The 21981-nt window shown below is 30.8% G+C and overlaps 1 protein-coding gene across 1 annotated transcript in view; it reads left to right on the top strand.

Annotated features, from left to right (window-relative positions):
- LOC113399100 (interference hedgehog-like) overlaps positions 1–21981 on the top strand; it is a 47417-nt gene that overhangs the window by 6306 nt on the left and 19130 nt on the right. The window contains exon 2 of the mRNA XM_026638136.2: positions 17982–18047. Within this exon, the coding sequence (XP_026493921.2) occupies positions 17990–18047 (58 nt within the window). The 5' untranslated portion in view covers positions 17982–17989. The remainder of the gene's footprint in view (positions 1–17981; positions 18048–21981) is intronic.

The following is a 21981-nucleotide window of genomic DNA, read 5'->3' as shown; positions in this document are numbered from 1 at the left end:
TCACAATACAAGTTTTAATTCGATTTTATTCATTAGTTTTTGGTGTATGAATATCTATGGTCTTGCTAAGTCGCTAATTAAGACGTTGATAACAAGAGCAGATTGAAATATAGTTTTTGTTTCTATTTATCCTGTATCAATTATTTTCGAGTCGTTTCTAGATATCGTACTCATTTTTAAATGTAATAAATAAATATATTTTTATTATTTACTTTTTCTTTCCTATGTATAATTAAAAAATGTTACAAATATTAATTTGCATGTGAGTAAAAGACATTGATATATAGATTGGTGGTGAACATGAGTCTTAGATTTTATGTCTAGATTTTAGATGTAGTAGACGCACTACCAAAGAACTACATGAAACGTGGCAACTTTAATATCTATGTGTGCGTGAAAGTTACGTTTCACACTCGCGAGATTTCATTCTATTTTACAGAAATTATTTTGTATAAAATATGTTCAGGAATGACATGTTATATTTGACATATCACGTGATCAAAAATAAACAAAATAAATAATGAAAAAGTATCCAAAAGGTAAAAGGCTTAACTTTCAATCGCATTTACCACTGACTACCCTCGCTAATTAACAGTTCGATATCATCTGACCAACTGTTATCACTAATAAAAGAATGAAAACGAATGAAAATAATTAATAATATAATTTTAAAATTGAACCAATACAAGTGAAAAGATGGCAAATATTTATTTAATTATTTTTTGTTGCTTAGCTTCGTAATACTTTTCGTTAAGCCATTTGACTAAAATTGAATAATGTACACACAGTTTTATACAAAATGAATGATAAATGTAGATACCATTTACGGTTTGGGACTTTTATTCAAAATAATCGCCAAAGTACTTAATGCTTTTTCCGTATAAGTAAAGCCGATTTCAGTTTGCAGAAAAACTTTATCGGGCAGTTCATGAATTATTTTTCACTAATGTTTTTTTCTGTGAATGGAGACGAGGGTTTGTAGCGTTTCTGCTTAATATACCGTAACATCGACATGGCAGCCTGCGTGAAGGCCTCTCCGAATATTTAGGGAAGTTTTTAGGCTAATGTCTTGAGTCTTAAACGCCAGTGTAATGTCTTCGCCGTGCCTTACTTTAACGTATTTTCGATGGAGCTCATGTAACAATAGTTCAAAAGATTAAAAAAATCGATATTTATAAAGAAAATCATAATAATATAAAAAACCAATATCCAAAATTTACTCCCATTACTATTTTTTATTATTAATACTATCTTCGATTTTGTTTTATTTTAAAATTGAGCACCGTTTGGAATAATTTTAGCACTTTCCGGCATTAAGGGTGGAAATACTTGTGATTCAATAATATTAAAGGTAGCTGTCAAGTATAAGGCCTTCATAATAATTAAGAATCATTACAATCGGTTCACAATCACAAACACACACCACAATAAAATTTGTTACTAGAATTCAAATCAACTACACTATACAGCAGGCAGTATAGACAAAGAAAATGAAATTCACTACAATTTTCCTATAACCGTGTTTCGGTCCACGTTTCTTCACAGCCATTCCGGTCAATATGAAGTTTTCGAGAATTTTACATCTGTTATATTCTGAATTTGAAAGAACCGGTAGTGAGCAAAAGTACGCCGTTAAATTTAAAATACGTGAGCGTATTGTTACAAGATCCGTGGTATTTTGTTGCTGTTCTTGGTAAAATTAGCACAAGTTTTACTGCGGAATTGTTGCTTTAGCAAGCTAAAACTACAGGCCTTGTGTTTTAAATGGACTAATTACGAAACCATATTAAGTTTGCGAGTTATAGTAAACTTATATTTGCGGGTTGAATGTTTTTGGTTTAGTAACGAATTTAGAAGTAACAGTTTAACAAGATAATTATGCGACAGTCATCTTGTTTTGAGGACATTTATTTCGAAATTCAAATGCATAAAGTTCAAATCGAAACATTAATAAATTCTAACCATTATTATAATAACAAAAGTGATTTTGTTTGTTTATTTGTTACGTTTACACGCATTTACTAATTGAGTAGTTTAGTTTGTAGTGTGTGTAAGTGTAATTTTGCATTCACGTTTTCTGGGTTACAGATTAGGACTTTATCGTAACATCTGCCTCCACTCATACGCACCCAAAGACCGGGGTGAAAACTAGTGTTATTATATACATATATCAGAAATTAATCGACTTTAATAATATGCAAACAAATAAATTAATAATATAATATTAATAATACTTTAATAATGTTTTATATCTACTTCAAGACCGTCTGAAGTCGATCCCAAACCCTTGAAGACTTTTAAACTTTTTTGTACATTTACATACGAGGTTAGCCGCTTATATCGATCGGTCGTTTGTTTGGTTCAAGCTGATTGTTGTAAAATATACTCAATATGTTGAATATGTTCATAAATACTTATATTATTATTTTCTCAGACAGGTGTTATTACTAATTAGTTGTTGGAAGTCGGCGAGCGAGCAAGTGTTAATGTGAGCTGCACTACTAACTAAGAAATTACCTAATCAATTTCTGTTTAATATACGTCAAACAAAAAAATTTGAGATTAGATAATAGTTTAGGTAACCATCTAAATCAGTTTCGCCGTTTTTGAGTAATCAGTGAACAAGCAAAAAAAATACTCATTGAATATAATAGATCTCCTCGTTTAAAAAAAGAAGTAGTGCTCCGCGATTAAATTTTGATTTCATGTGTCTATTTTATGTAGTTCTTTTCATTATCGAAGAACCAAAACTGCCAGATTAGTTTTGGTTATTGCTCCGCTCCTGAGTGTTGTACCATCGAATTTATTGCCTCAATGTACAATATTTTTGCAAATCCGACGTATATTACTCGGTTGTACCTAGAATTATCTGTATATAGTTAGCATATGTAAATTAATATTGAGGACCAATATGTGCTTATGTACAATTCATCCCGTTTAGTTGAAATCTTGTTGACATTTTCTGATATAGTACCATCAACGTATAAGTAACGCAAGGAGGATTGGAGAATTATTTGTAAAAAAAAATATTAAAGGTGTAACACTTACTGGGAAATACTCATATTCAATAAATAAAACAAAATCTACCTACCGCGTCCATCTGTATGAACGAGATAAACTCAAATCTACCGAACGGATTTTAACGCGGTTTTCAAAAATGGACGTAGTTTTTCGTAAGGTTTAGAAAATTCTAATTATCATTAGGTTTAGAAAATATATTAAAGTTTAAATAATTCATGAAAGATGTTGGGTAAATTAGCTGAACTATCACGATGAACGTTGAAATAGTCAGAAAAAATAATGCCGACTGGACGGGAGTTTTATTGTCTTGCGCTAAGTAAACGGATACATTATTATGTATTGATACAAACGATTTATACATTTATTCCACTCGTTTAAACCTGGACACTTAGGTAGGATACATAATATATCAAATCCTAGACTAAGAGGTTTAGACTGAACATACTTATATTGGTGCACAGCAAATAAATATAGACTTTACTCAATTCAATATGCAAATACGCGTTTGTTTTTAAACGTTACTTTAAGCATTTTACGGTGGACAAATGTATATTCGTCAGTTAGTGGTCGCTGTGTAAATGTAATTATCGCTTCACACATTGTTTATTACGTGTGCTTCCTTCAAAAGTGGCTTTATATTGACATTAACTTACCAAACTAAATAAAGCCTATGATCCGATAACTGGTATTTTTATCCTAAAAGGTTAAACCCGTAACGTGACACTTGACAGTATATTTTTTTATGTAAAACACCATACGTACATATAAAATCAGTATTTCTGTAAGAATATATCGGGTTCGAAAGCCGAAAAGCCTTGAGTAGGTATAACGCTTATGCTAATATTATTATTGGCTAGCAAATTCGCTCACACTTAGAAAATGTAAATTTATGGTTTATCATATGATATTCATTTAACTTTTTTATTATGATATAGGTCGGCGAACAGGCAAATGCCTTACATGGTAAGTGTTCACAACCGCCAATGTATGTATGTATATGGTGCTGGAAGAAATATTAACTAATCCTTACATAGCCGATGAGCTACCCACCTTGGGAAAGCATAAAGTCCTACCAAGTAAACTCAAACCAAGTAACTTTATATTTGAAACACAAATAACTAGATTTGCAATGATCGTCGTGAAATGTTTAGGTTAGTGAATCTTTACCAAAGAGTCCGGCATCACTGAATTGTCATTTGTTTAATTTGTGTTTCCAATTCATCTTATAATCGGCGGTTAGTAATTTATCGGATGATATTCTGACGCATTTGACCCTCGTCATCCGTGTGTTCTATCCATTGATCCATCTTGATTATAATAAAAATATTGTAACTACCGTTATAATTTATGACACCATTTAACTCTTCAAATCAGAAGTAATAACTTCGGTCACAAGGAACATAACATCTTAGTTCCGAAGGTTGATGGCGCATTGACTTTGTAAGGGATCATTAAATAGTATAAAAGAAAGTCGCTTGCCGCTGTCTGTCTTTAAAATTACACAACGGATTTTGATGAGGTTCTTTATAATAGAAAGATTGATTTAAGATTGATCGAGGTTTATATGTATAATACATGCTCAATATAGCGGAGAAACTTTGATAATTTTAGAGGTTTCTGAAATAATGTCGTAAATAAAACATTTTTTGCACTTACATTGCAAACGCTAACTGAACCCTACGAGATAGGTCAAAATAATGTACCACAGTATTGTTAAAAATGTCTTCAAAAAAGTCCGCGATAGTATATGTCTCTCTTAGAGATAGCCCACAACAACCATTTTTTATCCTTTACTTTTTACGAGAAATAATGGCTTATTTTCGAAGCGATTTTAACCAATACAGCATTAATCTTTATCCAATAAAGTATCTTAAATACATTGTGAAATTAATATAGATCAATATGGCCCTTTAAAGCATGTAATTTTAATGAATATTTTCGAAGATATTTCAGACATAGCGGTTTGTATTGTCTAAAGATTGAAAAACTGTGAACGTTGAAAGACATTCTGTAATATATTTAGTATCAGCATTGCACCCGTGCGAAGCCGGGGGTCGCTAGTACTTAATAATTCTTACAGTACCAAAGCCGGTAGACGCTGGTGATTACTTACTATCAGGGTGCCCATTTGCCAGTCTGCCTACATATATGTATGTTCTGTTTTTTTTTTGTAGTCATTAACTTCCATTCCAGTCTTTTCAAACTATAAAATAATTTACATTTCAATAAGTTCCACATACAATATTACTTTAATTTCAGCACTTATAATTATTGTAAATCAATAACGTTTTCAAAGCGGTTTATTTTGATACACGATCTACGTGTCAGCGACCGTGGCCGGGCCGCACAGTTCCGGCTGGAGGAGTTACGTGTTGATCGATGATTGCTATTTTGTTCAACAAGGACCGGGACTTTAATTTAACTGTTGAAATTTTAAATTATAAAACAAATAATAATACTTGTCGACTTGTTTGCTCGCGTTTTAGATGTATGTTATCAGGTGTTAGTTATACCTAAAATAGAAACCTATATTTTTTCATTTGAGTTCAACCTTGTTCAACCAAATTTCATCAAACCATCAGTTCAGTTATTTGACCGTGAATGAGCACCAAACAGACAGGCAAAGTTAATTTCACATAATATTTATAATATTGGTATAGATTTTTATTCTAAGTAGACCGCGACACTTTTTTTTGTTGTTTATACGTATTATATTCATGAACTGGGAGCAGATTAGATCTAATGTCATGACAGGTTTTTTAAACGAATAATAGGTACCACCTACTGTTAAATATCCCTAGTTTATATATAATGAGATTGAGAGGCATCAACTACGCTTGACAAACAACATACCGGCAACCGTTGGTTATAAAATAATTGGTGATCCCTAATTGCCTGTGATTATTGTTATTATAGTAGTTATTTTTTAAATTGTTATTTCTATTCATATACAATATTCTTCTCAGGTCAGGGTGTATCCTTTTCCGAATCGGTGGTAGTGTTTAATTTGACTATCAATATAAGTAAGTGTAATGCTTCTATATTGAATAAAGGAATTTGAGTTTGAGTTGAGTTTGAAATAGTTTTCTTTTAAACGAAATTACGTGAAACTGTTCCTAGACCTGATCTCTTTTAGATCGTGTCCAAATTCGGTTCCATCGGATTATTTGATTATGAGTTTATACTCAATACAGGTGCACCCTATATTTATATATAGAGTGCACCTGTATTTGTTACTGGGTTGTAGAGTTTTGTGCAAGCCCGCCTGGGTACCACTTATTGATCACATATTCTGCCAAAAAGCAATACTGGTGACCGCTTAACATCAGGTGGCCCAATTGACAGTATGTTTGCCTATGCCCGTATATATTGATACTGCAGTCAGCATTGAAATTTAAAAAATACAGCCTTTAAATGTCCCACTATTGGGCTAAGTCCTTCTCTTTCTTTAAGGAGATCTCGGTCAGATGCACGCGTTCCAACCACTGGACATTTTTAAACTAAACATCTTAAAGGCACGTTCCGTTAACAATGTTGTGAATTTAGTTCTTACTATTTATTTGAGAAGTAAACTTAGTCCCGTTATACACAGTTTCGGGTTCTCGGTATTAATAAGCTATTTCAGAAACAGGATGCGGTACAAATCTAATTAGCAAATAAGATATATATATAATCAGTTAGAAGCAATGTTTATTTGTCATATCGTAGCCTTAAAACTAATATTATTTATATCATTTAATACAAAATGCAATATTTTAGGATAACTTAAAAAACTCTTTTTAAATTTGGAACCCTATTTTTTTAATATCGTCAATGATCTATTGATCTTTCTTCATTAAAGTAACGTATGTGGTTGCTTATTCACAAATACACACACGCTGTAAGAACATTTAAATGAAGATGACAGACAGTCAATATTGAACGGTGAAGCTCATTTGTTGGGACTGTTTGCAAGTTTCAATTTACTTTCAATCAAGCGAGTTGATTTGATCAATTGAATCGGGGATGATATCTCGAACATATGAGACTTGCAACCACTTAGACTTATTGGCAACTAACTTCCTATCCTTAGTGAATTTCATTTAAAAAAAAATACGTAAGATTCGGTCAAAAAAATAAATATTATTAATTGGTTAATTTCTTCCTATTGAAATTGAATCATCGCTTTTTTTTAAATTGCAAAATCTGTTAACAATCAGACGTCAAAGGAATGAATCATCAAAGTTCAAATAGATAAAAAGAGAGTCTTTTGATATTCTTAAGAACAATGAGACCATTATTAATGTCACATCTAAAGGAATTTAAAATGCTTTCAACCGTTTTCTTTTATGCCAACTTAACTAAGAAATATTAAGTGGGATTTTCAAAGGTTCATTATATGCGGGCACATACAATTGTTTAGAGAGTATTATAAACCATTATGAAACGGACATCTTAATAGAAGTTTATAGGGTTATCACATGGAGATTGTTTAAAAAACGATAGATTACGGCAGGAACAATAGAGCATTTGAAATTAATTCATTTTTAATTACGGGTGTACTTACAATGGTATTTTATGTTTAAATTGTATCGATAAAACTGTCTGAATGTTGTGCAATAAAATGATTAAATGTTTAAACGTACTAACGGACATTATATGAATGAGTAAAATATTTATCTCCTAAGATGTGTGCGCAAAATTGAATGTAATTTGTATTAAAATATTTACTCAGATGTACTAATTCACTACACATGGCAACTTTGAAATTCTTTTTAAAAATTCTATGTACTTAATCGAAAATGCCTATATTTTCGATTGACATAATATATTTTTCTTATTTTTTATATATAGCTATATCTTACGCTGAATTGATAATTTATACAAATAAAATATTTTATGATATATGAGGCAATTTCTAAAACGCCACGTCCTCCAACTATTAAATCATCATAGAACGATTTTGCTTAATGTACTCAAGCAGTCGGGAAAGCTCTTAGAAGTAATATATAGATAGTCTGTCATACGCACTAGCGAGTCGAGCGGGGGTTGGTCTGCCATCATAGTGGTTTTAGTCGATAAAAATCCCACAAATTATGTGGGTTAGCTCCTATTTTGGCTCTCAAGGAGCCGGGTGCCTTTTTGAAGGATTCCACTGCGAGAAAAAGGTTTTTTTTGGGTCTACTATTGATGCCAAGGTGCAATGGGCCCCCCATATTAACGGATTGGCGAGTCGACTGCGGTATTTGCGGTTAGAAAAATAAGACTATCTATCAAAGTTGATCCCTTTATATATTTTAGTTCCTTTTCACAAGTGAGAAAATATGATACTTATAACATTGGTATAAAGAACGAACACTAAATAATTACACCTGTTACTCGATTATAGTCAGTAGCTCTTCTGCGGCTCTTATGTTAAAATGCCTCTCATCAAAAAAATAAACGTAAAGGCACGCTTGTGTGCAAAAGGTTATTATACAATTAGTGGTGTTATATTTACTTGGGCTTTGTGCACACTCGTTTGGGTAGATGCCACCCGTTGGTGATGAGAGCATCAGATACGTTATCCTCAAACAACTTTATTTAGTATTTTTAGGTTCCGGTTTGAAGGGTGAACCAGTGCAACTATGCCTGTACTACATACCAGGTGGCTCGTTTGTCCGTCCGCCGTCCGCCTACCTATACTATAAAAAAAAATTTTGGGAATTAAAAAAAAAAAGTTTATTCTTTACTCTGGTGTAGCATAATACATACTCGTGTAAGGGACCCACGGGGGAATTAAATGATCACTATTTCTTTGCTATACTAATATTATAAATGTGCAAGTACTATGTCTGATCGTATCTTATACTTTCACGGCTACATCACTGAACCCTAAAGAACTAGAGAAATTTAAACAATAATATTTACGCTTTTGTGTACGAATAACAAACCGTGATATTAAGGATATGTCCCCAATTATATAGAGAGGGAGGATGAAAATCGATGGATTAAGTAATTTTAATTTTCGAAGAATGTAATGTGTTTATTTAGGTTGTTTGAGATTTCTTTGGTTTTGATCGATAAAAATATACATATATAATAATAGATAATTCACAAATTAAATTATGAAACATATAAGAAATGATAGTCACGATCTTCGTCTCCGTATTGGAAAAGACCATAGCCCACCACGCTGGCCCAGTGCTGGTGAAAGGCAAGACATCATTTCGGAAAGTGATGGCGGTGAGATCAATTTTTACGTTGATGCAGTCCAACCGTCTGTGATTGCGGTGAGATCAATTTTTGCGTTGATGCAGTCCAACCGTCTGTATATTGCATTAATGCTGCATACTACTAATTTAAATATGCATTATTAATGAAAAATAACCTAAATGTTAAAATAGCACGATAGTGTTGAATTTTTATGACAAGCGTCCACGCGAATGAAGCCAAGAGCTTAGCTTGAATTGATATATTTAATCACAAATTGACAAAAAAACCGCTGTGTTTCTTTCTCCGGTCCTTCTCGGATCAGTGTATTTTCTTTTTTCGAACTGGTGTTATTTTCGAATTTGACGATTATTTAGTAAGTTTAATGCTTCTACGAGTATATCGAATGAAGTATTTTTATTTGGTTTGATTTAAAATAAGCCGTTATATTACTATTTAATTTTTTAAACGATTTTTTTTTTTATTTTATATTTTTTTGCAGAATATTTTAGCAGATATTCAAGCTTAAACTATTATGTAATTTTGACTTTGACTTTAAATAACAATTTATTAATACAATTTTCGCTATAATGTTAATGCCTTGCGTAAATGAATTTAGATTCGAATATAAATGGAGAAATTTCGTACTACAATATATGTAGCTTTAACTTATCCATATCTATTATTGTTTATTGTTTGCGTAAATAACATTTTAATTAAAACAAATCAGTTGTAATACCGAGATGCATATTTATACCGAATACTGATTAACTCGGTCCTAATTTTAGATACGTAATACGATTCCTCTATCATATGCACTATTGTTTGATTACTGTATGATCTGTTTTGCATGCATGTATTTATCATTGTTTACCACTGCAACTATTATACGCGTTGTGGTCAAGCAGAATGTATTGTCATTTCGGATGATATTATATTTTAGTAAGAAATATGTATTAAACTACCTTTATATAAAAGTTTATAGAGTAATACTTTTATTTAATACATGTACGTACCAATAAATAAATTAAATTTATTTTAGAGAAAAAGTATAGCACCCCCTTATAGATTAAGGCTTGCGTTTGTTTTTTGATGAGGTAATTAGAAAACTTATGTAAGTTTGCCTTTTATACAACTAATATGCTTTTGTGGCCTTATTATCTTTGAAGGCTGATGACACAGCACCGTGTTAAAACATATTATATTACTGATATAATGATAAAAATTGTTTTGCGTCAATCATGCAAGTTTCATTAATCATTACATTCTTAACCACGAAAGATAGATAACGTTTTACAAATTTTTCAATCGCACGTCAGCTGCAGGTGCTGTGCCGCACTAAATATTAATGATGTGTGCTACAAGTTTGTTTAAAAGTCGGACATAAAAGAAGTTTCCTGCCTTCGATAGGGACGTATAATTTATGATTTAATTAATCTATTACTATTAATGATATTCGTAACATTAAAATACATAAAGTTTATCCTTAGAATACTTATGATAATTGAGTTATGGCCATTCATAAATAGGTTATGTACTGTTACCGAGCATTATTTATGTAAATTAATCGTAAATTTGACAATACCGCAGCCTGTAATTATGCTATTCAATATATCGGCCCTCATATTGTTGGAACTTACGTTTAGTGGGTATAATAATTGAAGGCATTATTGTACCTAATACAATAGTACGAGCTTTTATAAGTCAAGGGTAAAATACGACATTGCATGATAGTAATTTACAATCACGACACGTTTGATTTTGCTGAATAGCTGTCACTATTATTGGATATGGGAAGGAATTTATTTCATTTCTACGAACATAAACCTGCTAATACGATTGCCAATTTAAACAAATGTCATTCGACATTTCGATTTTGTCGGATATCTTTGTTAGGATTCGCTACATATTCAGTATTTGAGTTGTCACTCAATAAAAACATCCGATCACCTTATAAAGTACGCATCCGACGTATGTGTGACTCAGTATTTGTTCAAGGATGCATTAAATTAAGCCGTACCTAAACTGTTAGGATTAGCGAGGATACGTCAATATGAGTGTGAATTACGTTAGGAGCCATGAATCGTGATAGGAATATTTAATTGTTTTATTACAAAACACGGTAATGATCACTGAATAATAAACAACGAGGTTTAAAAACAAAGGTTTTTATGAATGAATATACAAGAATAAAGTGGGAAACGATTAGAACACAATTATTATTCACGAACGCGTGTTTCGTATTGCTCGGCGAAGTCATTTAACGCTTATTAAATAGAGGTGTTCTTGTGTTGTGTTGATTTTTTTAACGTATTATTTTGTTAACATATAATTATATTGTTATTTACATTGAAGCCGATTATGACAATATCAGAACAAATAGAATTGTAATTTAAAAAGGCGGATAATTAATTATTAGCATCTGACGTTAACAGTACAATCAATCACGCATATTACCAAGTAACAGTTAACATATTCATGCATGCTGTAGACATATTGCTTGATATCGTAAAAAAACTAATCTTGAAGAAAATATATGAAGAAGTAACTATGATATTATACACACTTGAAGCTTACAATGTAGCGATAGATGCTTAAAATATTACATAGGATTTAATATCCATAGCACGTGCAGTGGTCCGACAAGTTGTTCTGAAAAGTTAGTAATTAAAAAGTGTTCCTGCACAAATACCAGTTATATGTTCCCGACTCCGTTCGTGATACGTAACAAGCCAAATTGTTAAACTGAACTAGTAGACATCAGATATGAAATAAATTGCTCAATTTCCTAATGCCCGCTAACCAGAATGAACCATTCATTCTCTCCATTGTGTTGAGTGTTCGATATTGGAAATGTGGAAATAGATGATTGAATATCGGAATTTAAATCTGAAACATAAAAACTATGAAGGAATATTTTATTCGTTAGCTATTTTATACGAATCATTTTATATTTCGTTAAATGCGAATTATTTATTTGAATAAATTGTTTGGTACGAGCATAATGTTCTTAAATCGATTTAATGTTGCATTAAAGTCTGCTTATGCTGTTAATTTAATATATTTATATTAAATTAACTTTGCAATTCTGACATTGTTATGACACACTTAGAAAAATAAAATCTACATTTTTTGTAACTTCATTGTTTGGAAGGCATAATCATGATCACGGCTAAGATTGGTTATGATTATTAATTAGTAATTATGAAGTCCTTAATAATTTTAATAATTAAATACGATTCAAACATTAAATAAAATGACAAACAGGAATAAGAGTTGTTTGTATAGAACATTTGCCGTTACGCTTCTGTGAGCTTTTCTCATCTTATTTCTTGTCTAGATACAAACTCCACACGGAATTTTAAATTCGGTCCGCCGCCGTAGTTGCCTTTGGCTTTTGTATTTTGAAAATAGCTAATTGCACCCTTTATTTGCAATTGGTTTGAAGTTTACTACGTTGAAAATGTTGGGTTATTTGGCCTGTTAATATATTCCTTTTAATTTGGATAGCATTGCATTTTTTCATGAGAAAAACGAATATTCGGATGTTAATTAATTTCTGTTTGAAATGTATCTCGTTCAGTATTCATCATTATATGTTTATGTAATTTTATCCGTGTTAGGTTTGTGACACATATAATTATGTAAAAATATCTAATAATTAAGCTCAGAAACATAACTTAAAAGAAAGATCGTCTTACGTAACTTAACTTTTCGGTACAACACTATTATTAAAAATTTAGCGTTATATATTCTATGTATATATATTATTTAATATATATAGCATAGCATCATAGTTTTATAATATATTGATAATTTAATATATCTCATAATGATAAATTATTATAATTGAATCCGTTCATATTTGTTATAAAAAAGCGAAAATTGAAAATATTAAACTTATAATAACGGTAATTAAACGCTCATTTATAGTTTGTAATGGAATATTTTTTATTGATCACTGTTTTAAAATAAATTAATTTAGTATTTAGTTCAGTGTTTGAATCTAATACGATCAAGATAACATCAATTAATGTAACGGACTATTAGCAGTAAATAACTTGGGCGGCAATTTCTTCTTTATTGCACCGTATATTAGTGTCCAACTCGTATGATATATAGTTTAAACTACGGCTTTTTGCGAAACACAGCTGTGAAACATTCTAAGCCATTATTTTATATCTTTTTTTTTTTATTGATAATTAATAATGTAGGTACTTCCGTTTATTACTAAATGTATTTTTATAATTTTTTATCATTATTTCGTTTTAAATGTTATTGTAATATTTTGGTAATATATTGTGAAGTATTTTTTTGGAATTTCGAGGACATAATAATTCTCAGTAGCATTTCGTGATGCTCTAATACTGGAAAGGTGTAATACCGGATGTATTACACCTTTCCAAAAATAATTAAATACGTTCGTAATTTACCATATCTCAGTCCGATTCGTGTTGGATTGCCGTCCCATTGAACCATAGGTGCACCTGTTAGATAATATAATTGGGTACTATGACAATATGTCTTCAGTTTTTTAGTCCGTATTATTAAGGCTGTCGTAAACGAAATACGTTAAAGAGGCCATTAATTAATATTAAAAAAGACCGTTCAAATAAAAATAGGCACGCTGGATTTACATACACACGCACACACAAACACGAACCACACGTACACACGTACACGTTTAGAAAACCCTTATACTTAATACATAACTAATTATTTGTAAATTATCATTTAACGTAAATAATACAACGATAAATTAATAAAGCATTCAATTAGTGGAACATATGATAATTGTATGAATATGATTTAGTACTAATTTAAAACTGCGGTCAGACGTGCTAATGTTTATATTAAAATGGTCTAAATTAAACCTAATATTTAATAATGCTTTATAATAGATCGTAATGGCATTACAAATAAGGCCTAGTACTAAATGATATTCATTGGTGCTAAATATATTATCCGTTTTAATTTATGTATTATTGAATACTGCTTTGGATTTCTTGTTCCTATGTAAGTTTACATTTGTAATATGATTTGAGCATTTGCAAACAAAAGACTATTATTTCGATTCAATTACGTGTTTAAGTATAAAATATTCCGAATTTAAAAGTAGAATAATTGTTTTTTGTATACGTACATGCTATTATTTTTTTATAAGCAATTTTTTATTTTGAACAAACGTAAAGCTACTATCGATTCACAATGTAGATTACGCTCTTAAATATTTATTAATTGCCCTAGATTAGAAATATTTCTTCCTTGATTCCGTTTCACTTGTCCACAAAAAAATAATATTTTTCTATCAATAAGCGTTGTAACTATTTTGTTGTAATAAGTTTTATTTTATAATAGTTATTACAACAATATGGGTAGGTAACTGGAAATAATATCATCAGTAATATTTATACGATTAAAATTTTAAGGAGAGCTACGACACTCGCACTGAGTTACCTCGTATTAGGGCATACAACAAATTATTACAAATTACAATCATAATTAACTCGTAGATTTGCAAACTTTTACGATAAGTATTACCCGCTGTATATATATTATTTAACGGACTTTAACCACGATCAAAAATTTTACATTTATTTTGTCAGACGTTTCGACAAAATCGATCATGAGCATGGCAGGTATGTCAGATGCAATTCTGTCGAAACGTTGAGCAAAATAAAAATGATCGTGGTCAAGCCTACATAAAATTAATATCGTTCATTTAGTTCATATATTACGATTCCGTGAAGATATATAAGCAGATTGCGTCTTTTTTTATAATTCCCGCTATTGAAATTTTTAGTTTTTTTTTTTAAAATAAAAGTAGGCAGCCTGGCAAACGGGTAACCCAACTAATCTTAATCGAAGATTAGAGGTTAAGTGATTTTTCATGCGTTTTACTTGTGTTTAACCGCTTGTGTCGGATGAGAGTCTTCCACCTGTTTATGCAACAAACCACATTGGAGCTGAGTTCAAAAACCTTTTCCTCAAAATATATCGAAACAATTTCAGCCTTCTTACTAAATAATAATAATACAAATATCATAAAAAGTTATCATATACATGAATATATTAAACAGGAATGTATAATAAATTTAGTCATTCGTGATCTATAGAACTAGTCAGAAATATGTGTCGTATGGAACTTATATTTAAAACATGTCAAAAATGGAACTTGTTTAAAAATATATTTTCGTGGCAGTATTAGAAATATGTCAGATTTTATATAAAGAAAACTTTCCTCTCGACTTCGGCCACGACGGAATATTGAATAACTAATACGCTTTCAACCAAATATTGATCTTTATAATTTTATACTCTCAAGATTTTGTGTTAAATATTGCAGAATCTTTCCTATAATATTTTATAACTAGGAGCCAAGGATTTTGAAAGCTCTGGGTAGGTACGGGTGGTACCTACCTAAGAGGTGGCCCATTTTCCCGTTTGCCTACTTATAACATAAAAAAGTTTAAGGCCTACTCTATACACGTGTGGCATTAAATCCTATGGGTTTCCTCAAGATGTTTTCCTTAACCGAAAATCACCGGGATAATATATTTCGTGATTTACTGGATAAATACACATTAAACACATGACAATTCTGATCTTGAACCCGAAATGATTGCTTATGATTCATGTGCTCAATCAATAAGTCATCTCGGCTATGAATTCTGACTTATTAAATTATACGACCTCCGTGGTCGAGTAGTGTTTACGCCGGTTTTCATGGGTAGGCCACTACGAGGTCCCGGGTTCGATTGCTGGTCGAGTTGATGTAGAAAAATTAATTAGTTTTCTATGTTACCTTGGGTCTGGGCGTTTGTGATACCGTCGTTACTTTCTGATTTTCCATAACACAAGTGCTTTAGCTACTTACATTGGGATCGAAGTAAGGTATGTGATGTTGTCCAATTAAAAAATATATATACATAGGGACATGTATAACTGTGTCTGTATCAATAAAATCTGTGTTGTATTCGATTCTTAATCAATCAGTCGATTGAGATGAAATTTTGTAGTGGGGTTGCTGACACCTATGTGAAGTTTTCTGGTAAATACATACATCATCTACTGTAGTACATATAGGTGGTGCGCGAATCGTGTCAGATAATTGTATTAAAAAATCAACATTGCTATTTCCATAGATGGTAAAATATAAAAATAGAAGTATGTTGTTTTAAAACGGGGACGGCATATCACGCTAAAGCGTTACATTCATTTTTATTGTAAAAAGGAATTAAACAAAGGCTTTAATTCTAAAATAATAATAAAGTTGATAAGGATGACTATAATTTAATAGCCATTCTAATACGACAATACGTATTCAAGTAAATATTTTTTTAGCACTTAAATTTTATTATTTGTAACTATAAAATATATCGTACATTTTCCAATAATAGACTGGCCTTCATTATTATAATGAAAATAAGTTAAATATAAAGGAGGTTGTTTGTAACATTATGTTTTATAGCAAGGCGGTAGGTTGTAAATATTTAAATAAATATTTATTGATTTCTACAATCTGTGCTCACTGCAAAATGCATTAAGATGCTATCAAAATAAACGTGAGACGATGACTTTCAAGAGCTTTCTACATTTAAGATCGTAGACTGCTATAAATAATCAATTTATTAGACACAACTAAGCACTTTACACTTGGAATCGATTACCCGATACATTAATATTTATTGGAAAATAGCTGAAATCTCGGATTAGGTGTTTATTCAAAGATTAGCGATTTGTCCCCGTTTCGAAAGATAACGACAATTTACATTTCAATATATATTTACATATACAACAGGTCTAACTGCCTCGCTGATTTCTGTTTAGCTTATGCGGATGCTGGTGATAAACATTTTTTTCATCTTATTTTCAAATCTGTTAGGACATCGGCACTCCTACCGTGGTATATTCAATTCGATCGCTGTTTCATTGGGCTACGAGAGCGAGGTAATAGACAGTGCGTCTGTGGTAATATTTGCTATGGAGTTGGCTTGTCTATTTGGTTCTTTAATATTAGTTGTCGCCCGCGGATTCGTTCGCGTTTTAGGGGTTGTCCGTCAGGTCTATGCGTTATACCAAATTTCATCAAATACATAAATATATTCGTTATATAAATCTCTGTCCTTCTGAGAGCAAGTTCAATCCAATTCATTACTGGTAGAACCTGAGAGACTCGCAGAGGTTTTTGTTGATCTCTCTTCGTTGAAGTTTAAACATCTAATGAAATGGATAAGAAAAAAAATTGCTTGCTATGTCTTTTTTTCCTAAAGCAACTACTTGTAAACGTCACTCTGAGTCCTCCTTTCTTTTTAAAGGAAAGGTTAGGAGCCTATTCTAGCTTGTTGCTCCAATGGGTTACTTGATAGATACAAGTGGAAAATTATTACCTTTTGAAAATTCTTCGTGGTTCCCTGTGAACTCGCTATCTTCGACTATTCACGTATCATTTCGTAAAATTTATTCACTATTTTTTATATGTATCAATTGATTCAATTAAAAATAACCAGTAACTAAAATTCGACCTTTCCACGCTAATATTCTAATGCGGATGTAATCGCGAATCGCAGATATTTATATAATTATATAATAAATCTTCACTGAAACGAGCTGCATCTTCTGGTATAAGTTTTATGTTGATTGGCTTAGTAGTTTTTTTCAGTTATGGATTAATACTTTATTATTATTCATTATCCATTAGATACATATTATAAAAAGTAGCCCTGATCCCTGATATATTGTATATTCATTTATGTATAAGATTGAATTATAAACTTCCATTGTTTCAGAGAGCAAGATGGGGTGGACATTGCTGATACATCTGATTTTCGGGATCGTCGTCCCAATCCTAGCGGGTATGTATTATAATTAGGTATTAGAAAGCAGTGTGACCGTAGTAAATAAACGTAACTACCATCGTTATTATACCGAGCGAGCACAATCGTCGTGAAACTCCGTTGTTACTATGTATAAAATAATGATTATTAGTAAAAAGTATCATTGCGCTTGAAAAATCTATAAAATTATCAAACAAATTTTGTATTAATTTACTTATTGTAATAAACATACATAAGTTCTGAATTTTCAATAATAGAATACTTAAATGTTATCAATGTAATAATTTGTCTTCTGCTATTTAATTTTGTTTCATGAATCATCATTCCATATTTAAATATTTCAAATGAAGATTAGATACAAAAGAAACTAGCTGTTAAGAAACTGAACTGAATATTTCATCACTTGATACGAGTTTTCTCATTACCATTGATTAAGATAAGGGTAAATAATATGTTGTATTATAAAAATAAGTTTCAAGATAAATTTTGTTAGTGATTTGAATTAGATTTCATAAATTAATGCTATTTAATGTCTGGTTATATCAAGGTTTGATTTGAATGAAATTAAAATTAGAACGAAGACCGTTAGATACCACAGTTTTGCGCACTCCATAATCAAAATAAAAATATTGGAAGCATTATTAGATTGTCATTGTACAATATTTTAAATTGAATATTATTGTTATAAAATGGAATCTCATAGAAATGAAATACCATTACGCAGTTAGTCACACTTATAGAATCCGAGAACAAAAGGCGAAAAGCTCAGAAATGACTATTAAAAAATACTTATAACATATTCGAATTGCTTACAATTAAATTTATAAAATATATGATGATATTTTGTTGAATTTTTACACAAATCACAAAGGTTTGTTAAAGAAGACTTAACAACTATGAAAGACAAATTATAGTAAACTCAAATGAACCCTCTATTCCCTTACATTAATAATCTGATGGGACGGCAAATCCGAGATAGTTGTTAGTAAAAGATAAAGAAAAACCCATTTGACTATTTATTGATCAGATTCAGAACCGTAGGTACTTACCTAACCTTACAGGCTTACCTAACACCTGAAAATCAAAAGCGGAAATATAGTACAGGAAATATAGTAAAGCAATGACAAAGTATTACGTATAATTATCATTTATCATAGATTGAAATGGAAAAGTAGAATGAATTAAAAAAACTTGCTACATTGACACACACTACACACACGTATAATAAAAACCACACGTATAATAAATGTATTAAAAACAAATTTAAAGAATAGCTATTGAGTTTCTTTCCGGCTGTTCTTGGAAGAATCCATAATGCGACAAATTTGTGGTGACTACGGACACCACAGACTTGTAAATTAATTGCAAAGCAACCAAACACACAATATGTGTGTATATGTGTAGATAGATAGAACGCTTTATTTTATAATACTAAACATAGATTAAATGTAATAAATGTACTGAAAGTAATGTACTATTTCATTTATAGTAAATTTGTACAAAACTCAAAAATAATTTTAAAAGCCCTTCAGGGAAAGAAGTTATCCAAATTACTAAGATAAAGAACATTCGTTGTTAAATACGGATGAAGCTGTCCAAGGACTAGTTACGAAATAGAAATTTGCTATAATTTTTCAGGATTATATTTGGAGAAATAAATGTTAAGGTGACACGTAATTTATGAGAAATTACACAAATCTTCAAAAAGCTGCTTAATTTACGAATTTCTATCTTCAAGTTTAAGTATTAGCAGTTATTTGGATGATCTCGATTTGTTAACCCATTAAAATTAATTGCCAGTATAATTATCTACATTTTTAATTCCAACAAATTGATGGGTCCTGTCTCTCCAAAGCGACCCATTTCATCCGATAACTATCTCATGGCGTGACTAACAAATTATTCGTTATCCATTGTCGCGTAAATCCGGACGCGTCCGAACTTGTTAGTAACTAAAACGGCATTGTAATGCGACAGAAGTGGTAAATGTGTGTAGTGTTTTTTGTATTTCTTTATTTTTGAATTGGTCCGTGACGCTTGCTCCCGGCGGATGCGGCAGGTAGACACGCACACATTGACAGCTCGTTTATTGTCGGTTAAATAAAAAGCACTAATCCAGTAGCGGGTTCCGGAGATAAATATGAAGAGATACGTATTTCTTGTTGGTCTTTTTAAAAACTTTTTGAATTCGACTAGCAAGTGTGTTGTAAATTATTTGTTTTAAAAATGTTGCTTAAACTTTTCTTTGCATCGTCTGTTTGTGGACCGTATCAAACATATAACATAAACATGTTTGAGTTTAATAGCATTTCATAGTGCAATCTTTACGTCGAATCTTAAGGTAATAAATAATACTATTGAAAGCCGTTCATTTGTTATTTTGTTACTGACAGAAAAAGCTATTATCAATATTTAAATTCAGAACAACAAATTTTGACATCATGCGGATCTCAAAACTTAAAACCGGTCAAACGAACCGGGAACTCGGTAGCCCTTATGGGTGTGTGTTTGTGTGTGTTTTGTGTACACACCAATTTCACAGTAAATCGTCATTATGTTTTCTATTAGGACAAGTGATGTTTTTAACTATTGAAAAATTAAGGGTTTAAAAATATTTTCAAATGTTGATTAAAATCATCTCTATTAACTATTTATATTCAAATACATTTTTAATTTTTTTTTTATTAATTCATTTTTTATTCATTAATAATTTTATCTATAATTAGCCGTTATACTTGTTCCAAGAGAGTAATCTATGATCATAAATCAACTTGGACTGTTCCATAATGGTGACGATTCGGATGCCCGTAATTTTCAAGTTGGTTTGATATTATGTTGCATTATTTATTATGTTATAATTATAATAAATAATAATAATAACATAATAAATAATATTATGTTGTATGTTGGGAGAAATATTTGAAGCTATTAAGTATTAAAAACCTAACTTGGAACCAATTTAATTTATTTACACGAAAATAATTCACATAAAGGCCTTAACTACATACAAATAAAAATAAAAATAGTTGTTGCACTAAATATTACCGCGTGGAATGGTGGCAAGAATGCAAGCAGCATTTCTCCGTTGATTCGCAATTCTGATCCTCTAGACAAAAAATGGACCAGCCCTATCACCGAAGGCAATAAGATGAAGTAATATAAAATAGATCCTGAACACTTTTAATACTAGCAACGTACCTTTTTAACGGCCTTTTAGATAATATTCGACCACTTTAAAGTTGTTAATTGAAACTGTTTTTGTCAGGTATTCGTTACATCGTTGTTATCGTCCTTGTTGTTTGTTATATATATATATATATATATATATATATATTCGCGAATATATATATATATATATATATATATATATATATATATTCGCGAATATTACATATGACCATATTTTTGACACACCCACTCTAATGAATTTCTAAAAGGCAAAGAATCGAACAGTGGAATTCCAAAATGTCAAGTCATCGCCGTCCTCAAGATCAATTGGACTTCCAAAAAACGGACTGGCCATAATAGTTTCACAGCGAGCTGTTAATAAAATTAGAGCTATAATATAAAAATATTCTAGTTCTTATAAAAGTAATTTTATAAGAATCATATTGTTTTAATAGACTGGATTGCTAATGTAAGATAGAAGATCGTAATTATTACGACAGATGACTTTTTATCTCGGTTGTAAATGCAAAATATTACTTGTAAATAAAATAAGGCTTTAAGTTGATAAATTGACGTCTGCTATCTTTAATGTTTGTTTTTATTGCGTAGGGTCCGGCGCGGCGGCGGCGTCTGCTTCGTTTTTTCAATCCACTCAATCCATTATACCGTCGTTTCATACTCAAAATGAGAAACAAACATTAATATACAATTGTCTTAATTGCGTAAAAGAAAATTACATGAATTCGAAATATTTTTTTTGTATAAGATCAGAGATAAGATGAGC

This window comes from Vanessa tameamea, chromosome 15 (assembly GCF_037043105.1).
Source record: "Vanessa tameamea isolate UH-Manoa-2023 chromosome 15, ilVanTame1 primary haplotype, whole genome shotgun sequence".
Taxonomy (NCBI): Eukaryota; Metazoa; Arthropoda; class Insecta; order Lepidoptera; family Nymphalidae; genus Vanessa; species Vanessa tameamea.
The sequence above is the reverse complement of the archived record's forward strand: the minus strand, read 5'-3'. Positions and strand labels throughout refer to the sequence as shown.